Source organism: Scylla paramamosain, chromosome 8, assembly GCF_035594125.1.
Source record: "Scylla paramamosain isolate STU-SP2022 chromosome 8, ASM3559412v1, whole genome shotgun sequence".
Classification (NCBI taxonomy): Eukaryota; Metazoa; Arthropoda; class Malacostraca; order Decapoda; family Portunidae; genus Scylla; species Scylla paramamosain.
The window spans coordinates 14,763,300-14,770,799 of record NC_087158.1 but is presented as its reverse complement, the minus strand read 5'-3'; the positions used below and the strand labels follow the sequence as shown (position 1 = coordinate 14,770,799).

The 7,500-nt window shown below is 43.5% G+C and overlaps 1 protein-coding gene across 5 annotated transcripts in view; it reads right to left on the bottom strand.

Moving 5' to 3' along the window:
• LOC135102825 (equilibrative nucleoside transporter 1-like) overlaps nucleotides 1-7,500 on the bottom strand; it is a 64,408-nt gene that overhangs the window by 46,680 nt on the left and 10,228 nt on the right. The window contains exon 1 of one of the 5 annotated variants that reach the window (XM_064008378.1): nucleotides 6,721-6,977. The exons of the other annotated variants lie outside the window; for them this stretch is intronic. Within the exon in view, the coding sequence (XP_063864448.1) occupies nucleotides 6,721-6,857 (137 nt within the window). The 5' untranslated portion in view covers nucleotides 6,858-6,977. Of the gene's footprint in view, nucleotides 1-6,720; nucleotides 6,978-7,500 lie in introns of those variants that run through there. 5 annotated transcript variants of the gene reach the window in all.

Genomic DNA, 7,500 nt, shown 5'->3' with positions numbered 1-7,500 from the left:
GGCGGTGGCTCTCGCATGGCACTCAGGTATGCCTCACCCACCGTGAACCACTTGGCGGTCTTCTCACATACGTGCATACACGCTGTGGATCCTCCACTTCCACACCTCTCATACTCTTCGGTCAGGCAATGAACCTTTTCACGGACAGGTTCACACTGCGGCGATGAGATCCGGTTAGTTCTTTCTCTGAATAACTTTGGGCCTGTATATGCGACCTCCCACACGCAGCGGGGCGGTTCGTGCAACAGGCAGAGCCACTGGCACACCCTGTGGTGTAGCACATCCCGCAATCTGCAGCCGCCACTCGTCACGTCAGATTCTCAGCGGTGCGGCGCGGCGTGGCGGTGTCGTGTGCAAGTGTCCCCCTGTGCGGAAGTGTTATCTTTGTTCAAACTCGTGTATGAAAAGATGTAAGGGGCTGATATTCCAACCAGAGCAAGCACGGTCATCAGCTGTCATTATGAGTGCATACAACGCATCATCAGTAGTCTTATAATCTATTATTTATCGAATATTTGAAACCCCCGGTAGCTCCGACTCGCACAGTTCGGCACGATATGGGCGTATCATCTTGCACTTTTATTTTTTAAAGTAAATAATGCGAATTCTACGTTTCTTTTGACAGTGTAGAGAGAGGAATAACTCACGCTATCCCAGGTAATATTTCAGTAAGAAATGTTCACTACTAATTTATTGGTCAAAGTAGATCGGCCCTTAACCTCCGATGCGATGATGCTGATGCTCCGCTCCAGAAATCTTAATAAAATGTCGTGCTTCATTATTATTTGATAATACACAGTGATTGTGATGACGCATATCAGTAAAATAAAGTCTCTACAATTTTGGCTGGAAGGAAAACATTGACTTACCGGAGATTTCAAATATCCGATAAACAACAGATTATAAGACTAATGATGATACGTTGTATGCACTCATCATGGCAACTGATGCTAGTGCTTGCTCTGGTTGGGATATCAGCCCCATAGACCCTTTCATACACGAGTCAGAGCAAAGCAACAGAGGGGTGTGGAGCACAAGGCACACTTCCACACAGACGGACACTTTTGCACACGACAGTGGCGCGTCTTTTGGGCGTCCCCACCGTGAATCAGGAGAGGACACACATGTCTATGCACATGGCTATGTGCTCCCATGTGTAGAGACGTGTGTATGTGTGTGTGTGTGTGTGTGTGTGTGTGTGTGTGTGTGTGTGTGTGTGTGTGTGTGTGTGTGTGTGTGTGTGTGTGTGTGTGTTTGAGAGAGAGAGAGAGAGAGAGAGAGAGAGAGAGAGAGAGAGAGAGAGAGAGAGAGAGAGAGAGAGAGAGAGAGAGAGAGAGAGAGAGAGAGAGAGAGAGAGAGAATAACAGGCAAGCAGACAGACAGAAGCTTAAAAAGTCAGTTCTGAAGAGACAAGGTTTAAGTCGCCGCATAACAAGTCTCCGTGCACCACACTCCACCACTCCTCCACGGCGCTCCCAGTGACACCCACCACTACACATCAGGGTGTCCGAGGAACGTACATAAAAGCCAATACACAGATCTGCTAATAGCGGTGTTCTGCATCCCTGACGTGACGCTCCTGATACAGTATAACATCGTATTCTGAAACATTTCGTCGCCTTATGAACAGTATGCTCAAACATTTCAGCATCTTACCTACACTACTTTCAAAAGGCTCTAGCTGAAGTGACACGGGTTTTTGACGGTGTTTGTTATGGTTCTAGTGACAGATTAACAAAATTTCTACATTACCACGAGGAGAAACACTCTTGAGAACCCGGCTAGTCATCTCCGTGGCCTTTCAAAATAGTAGCAGTGAGAGAGCAAACCGTTTCTCAGTACACGCCTATGAACCGTATTTCTAAACATTTCAGTGTCATATCTCCACTACTTTTAACAGGCTCTAGTGGAAACTACGGATGCATTTCAGGGTGCATTAATGGATCTGGTAATAGTTAAACAAGGATTCTGCATCATCAATGGGGAAATATAACCATGAGAACCTGATGGACTATTTCCACTGCCTCTTAAATAGTCCTGGTGAAAGAGTAGTAGTAGTAGTAGTAGTAGTAGTAGTAGTAGTAGTAGATAGTAGTAGTAGTAGTAGTAGTAGTAGTAGTAGTAGTCCTTTAAACATCACATCTTACATTTACCAGCCTGTAGCAGAAGTTATTAAGTGTTTTCCAGGACGTTTGCTGGGAGGAGTGGATGGAAGGGCAAAAAGAAGACCTCGGAGGGGAATGGACGGTAAAGGATCTGGTCACACTGGCAGGCGAGAAAGGGAGATGCCAGCTTCTCTACACCACGAGGAGGAGGAGGAGGAGGAGGAGGAGGAGGAGGAGGAGGAGGAGGAGACGGTGAAGAAAAAAAAAAAAAAGAAAGACAAGAAAGTTTTCTATCTAATCAAGAAAGGACGTTCCAGCTTCTTTACACCACGAGGAGGAGGAGGAGGAGGAGGAAACGGTGAAGAAAAAAAAAAAAAAGAAAGACAAGAAAGTTTTCTATCTAATCAAGAAAGGACGTTTCATTTCTCTCTCTCTCTCTCTCTCTCTCTCTCTCTCTCTCTCTCTCTCTCTCTCTCTCTCTCAGTGTGGGAGGAGCAGTACCATACGAGATATATTTGACAAGCATTTTTCTCCACTATTCTGGCTCGATGGAGGCTGAGGCTTGGCAGGGCAGGGGTGTTTTGGAGCCGTGCGAGTGCCAAACTCCAGCCTAAGAAAGCCCAGCAGTGTTGTCCCAAGCATGATAGTGTCGCGAGTAAACACACATTGCTTTCTACACACACATTTTCATCCATTCATCTCTGGCCTTGTGTGTGTATAAATGTAAGTGCAGTAGAAGGTTTATGTTAGACTCGTCAACATCTTCAATTTCTATCCATCCCTAGTTTTGTGTGGTGAGTAGAGGGTCACAAAAGAAATACAAAGGAAAATAAGCGAAAGAACAAACAGCAGGAGCCTTTGTATCTTCTTACGAGGCCTATAATAGTGATCTTACTCAGACTCATCAACATTACCAGTTTCTATCCATCTCTATCATATTAACTACGTCGACTAATTGCACGAGGTAAATTAAATGTTTGGTTCCATAACAGCCAACAGCGCCTCGTATGACTACCTTAGTATTTACATATATTTTGAAGGCCTTCGTTTCTTAGGGCTTTATTTCCCATATGGACGCAATGAATCATCCTCTCTGGTTACGCCCCTCAGGAATTTGTGACTATGAGCATACAAAGCCACCGTTATCTTTTTTTTTCCTTCTTCTTCTTATTCTTCACTGTTTCTCTAATGCCAGAGGTTGGAGCCATGTACAAGTCTCCCTTTGTGACTCCCATCCCTTCCAGTTTTGCCGTTGTCTCCGGGGCCATCAAGACGAGGTGTGGCTCCAGAAACGTTTACGCTTCGCCAATTATGAACGCACCCATGCACGTTTTGTACCTCACTGGGTTAGTCTACGGTCAAGAGAACCTGGCTAATGAAGTTTGTGAGAGGACACTGTTTTATAATAATACAGACCTAGGAGAGAAGTCTTTGGATCTTCCTGATGGTGGGGACACGTCGCTAAAGAAAACACACACACACACACACACACACACACACACACACACACACACACACACACACACACACACACACACACACACACACAATAAATAAATAAATAAATAAATAAATAAAATAAAATAAATAAATATAAATAAATAAAATATATAAATAAAAAATAAATAAATAAATAAAAAAACACGCATTAAGTCATGAAAAGAAAACATTTGGGTAAGTGTGCTGTCAAACTAGGACGGTTTCATTATTTTATTCTTTGTACTTTATTCATTCATTATTTTCTCTTTTTTTTTCAGAAGTTAAATAAAAAGATTCATTAAAAGTTACACCGCCTCGAAAAATCCTCTCTCTCTCTCTCTCTCTCTCTCTCTCTCTCTCTCTCTCTCTCTCTTCTCTCTCTCTCCTCTCTCTCTCTCTCTCTCTGAATGAACGCCTACGTGCTTCCCATCCCCTTTTATTTATTATTATTATTATTTTTTTTTCCCTCAGGAGAGATCTGCCACAAGGGGAAGGAGGAGATTAAGTGGAGGATCGGAGGGATGGGAGGACGGAAGGGTTTATGTTATACACTTTGCTGCGTCTTATAAGTGTGTGTGTGTGGTGTGTGTGTGTGTGTGTGTGTGGGTGTGTGTGTGTGTGTGTGTGTGTGTGTGTGTGGGTGTGTGTGTGTGTGTGTGTGGTGTGTGTTTTGGCTGCTTTATGAGAGAGAGAGAGAGAGAGAGAGAGAGAGAGAGAGAGAGAGAGAGAGAGAGAGAGAGAGAGAGAGAGAGAGAGAGAGAGAGAGAGAGAGAGAGAGAGAGAGATAAGATGATGATAATACTAATAAACTCGTCGAACATTCACACAGCTTAAAAAAAAAAAAAACAAATCCTTCCGTCCAGAGGAGAGAGAGAGAGAGAGAGAGAGAGAGAGAGAGAGAGAGAGAGAGGAGAGAGAGAGAGAGAGAGAGAGAGAGAATAAGGAAAAATCTGGACTAAGCTAGAGAAGGCCCCGCGTGATGGCTGGGCGCGGTGGCCAGGAGGAGGAGGAGGAACATGACGTGAAGGAAGTGATGATGCTGGTGGCGCCGGCAGTCTCCCCTGCCCCCTGGCCCCCTTAGGTGAATCAGAGGTCATTCCGTAAGACCTCTGCAAGAATCCCAATAATTACCTACCTACTAACACTTATTATTATTCATTTATTTATTTATTTTAATCCAGGATGGTCATTGGCAAGGGCAACAAAATTATTAGAAAAAAAAAAAAAAGGCCTAGTCAAGCGCCAATTCCCAAAAGATTGCCAGAAGTTAGATGACGGAGGATAAGTCATAGGAAGGAGGAAGTACAGAAGCAGGCAGGGAGTTCCAGTTTTACTACCCAGAAAAGGATATAACATCATAAAACTTCTGTGTTATCCTTTCGCCAATACAAACACAAGATTCTTCGTAAAGCTGAGCGAAGCATTATGCGGCAGAAAACTCTCTCTCTCTCTCTCTCTCTCTCTCTCTCTCTCTCTCTCTCTCTCTCTCTCTCTCTCTCTCTCTCTCTCTCTCTCTCTGTCTGTCTCCAAGCCTCGGGAGGGGGTAAAGTAAAGATTGGTAAGGTGGAAGGAGGTAGTTTTCTCCTATCACGCCACTTTATGAGGCTACAAAAGACAGCAGGAAGCTTTAGGGGCTATAGCACACACTACTCTCTCTCTCTCTCTCTCTCTCTCTCTCTCTCTCTCTCTCTCTCTCTCTCTCTCTCTCTCTCTCTCTCTCTCTCTCTGCTTAAGGAGGATGGATCGGTAAATGTTATAATGTGTTCATATCTCTTTTTTTCCCCTTTTCTTTGTACTTAAGAAAATCATTGGCTAAAGGTTACCACAGTCAAGCCATCTTCAAACTGCTTTTTATCTTCTTTTCTTTCTGTGGATGGCTAGTTAAAGCGATACCATATGTTATTCAATGTTCAAACTATCTTTTTTTTTCTTCTTTTTCATTCTATAAAGGAATATGGCTGGCTAAGTGTTATCATATGATAAATAATTTTCAAACTATAATTTTTTTTATCCTCTTTTCTTCCTGTTAAGACGTAGACTTGTTAAAGTGATACCATATGTTTATCAATGTTCAGACTGCCTTTTCCACTTCTCTCTAGCAGGTAAAACGAAAGAATAGAAGTTTGAAATTGTAGTGGTGTTCATTTATTTTTTTCTTCTTCGCTCCTGCTCAGACGGGGAAAAAAAAAAAAGGAAAGAAAAAGGAGGAAGAATGAACGATGGCTGCTGAAGGAGGGGCGGGATGCTGGACCTACGATAGGGCAATTTCTACACACGGGCGATCTAAAGTCAAGTTTACTTTCCTATTTCTTTTTTCACTTTGGAAGAATACCAGACAAAATGAAAACAAGCGCAACTCAACTCCTTTCTTTTATATTCTTTCAACTTTGGTAGAAAACCCAGAAAAAACAAACCGAAAACAATTTCAATGTCACTGTTTTATTCTGAATCCGTTTAACTTTGGAAAGAAAAAAAAAATACATATAACCAAAGTCATCACAATTCCACAGCTTTCCTTCTCTTTCTCTTCACTTTACAAAAAAAAAGAGTAAGAAAATTAAATAACGATTTCGATTCAACATTTTCTTTCCTCTTCTCTTTACGATTCACGAAGAAAAAAAGACCATCAAAACAAAAAGCTATCTAAATCCGCAAACCTTCCTCTCTTTCCCTTCATTTTAACACGAAAACTACAAAAAACAATCAAGACAACACAAGCAGCGAGCATCATCTCTATAGGCCTATCCGAACACTGGAGTCACACTTAATCAACTTCCCCTCCCATCCCTTTCAATTTGGACCCTAAACATAAAAAGCCAAGGCAACACAAATCGAGACAGCGTGTACAGCCAAGGAGCGTATTCAGAAACACTTATCTTTCATCATGACTATTTTCCAAGGCCACAGAAATTACTAGCCGGGTTATCAAGAGTGTTTCTCCAGTTCATAATGTAGACATCTTGTTAATTTGCCACTAGAACCATAAAAACACACTTGAAAACCCGTGTCACTTAAACTACATAAAGCCTTGCGAATGTAGTGGAGGTGCAGCCCGGAAGTGTTTCAGAACATGGCTATAAACAGGGCAGTTAAGGCAACACAAGGGCAATCACCGAATCCACATGCCACTACTGACTGTGTGTGAGTGACCTCCACCACGTCCTTGGCTGTTGCTGGAGGCTCCGATCGGCAGTGGGACGGGTCATCGCTGCTAGAGATGGACTTTGACCGCCGCTGATCGGTCTCCTCCGTGATAGTCGAGGTCACTGTCATCCTCACTCACTCGCACTGATTCCTGCACGTTCGAAAGTAAGGCAACAGGTACGCGAGGCAAGGCAGTAAGGTTGCCAGTCAGACACTGCGCGGGGACAGGTGAGGAGGGTTCAGTCTCTGGCACCCTGAGAGCAACTGTCGACGAGCGAGTGGTAGGGCCAACAGCAGCCTCCCCCGCGTCGATATCCAAAAGAGAGGGCGGGAAGAGCACCAAGGGCGGAAGCGAGGGCGAAGGCAAGAGAAAATAGGCATAAGCGCTGGGACACATCATCATGCCACCACGCATCTTTGCATATTTTAATCTATTTGCTATTTTTTAATAATGCATACTTAGAAAGAAGGAAGCAGTACCTCCCCGCCCAGTGAAGAGTGGCACCATCATCCCGTGGATTGTGTGTCCTGAGGGAGTCTGCTGGTGTGAGCCGTATTCTGAAACACTCCTGCGCCGCACCTCCACTACTTTCAAAAGGCTAGTTGAAGGGACACGAGTTTTTAATTATGTTTTTACGTTTCTAGTGACATATTAACAAGACTTCTACATTATTAACAGGAGAAACAGTCTTGAGAAACCCGGCTAATCATCTCTGTGGTCTGAAAATATTCGTGGTGTGAGAGCAAGGGGTTTCTGTTGTGCTTAAACCAT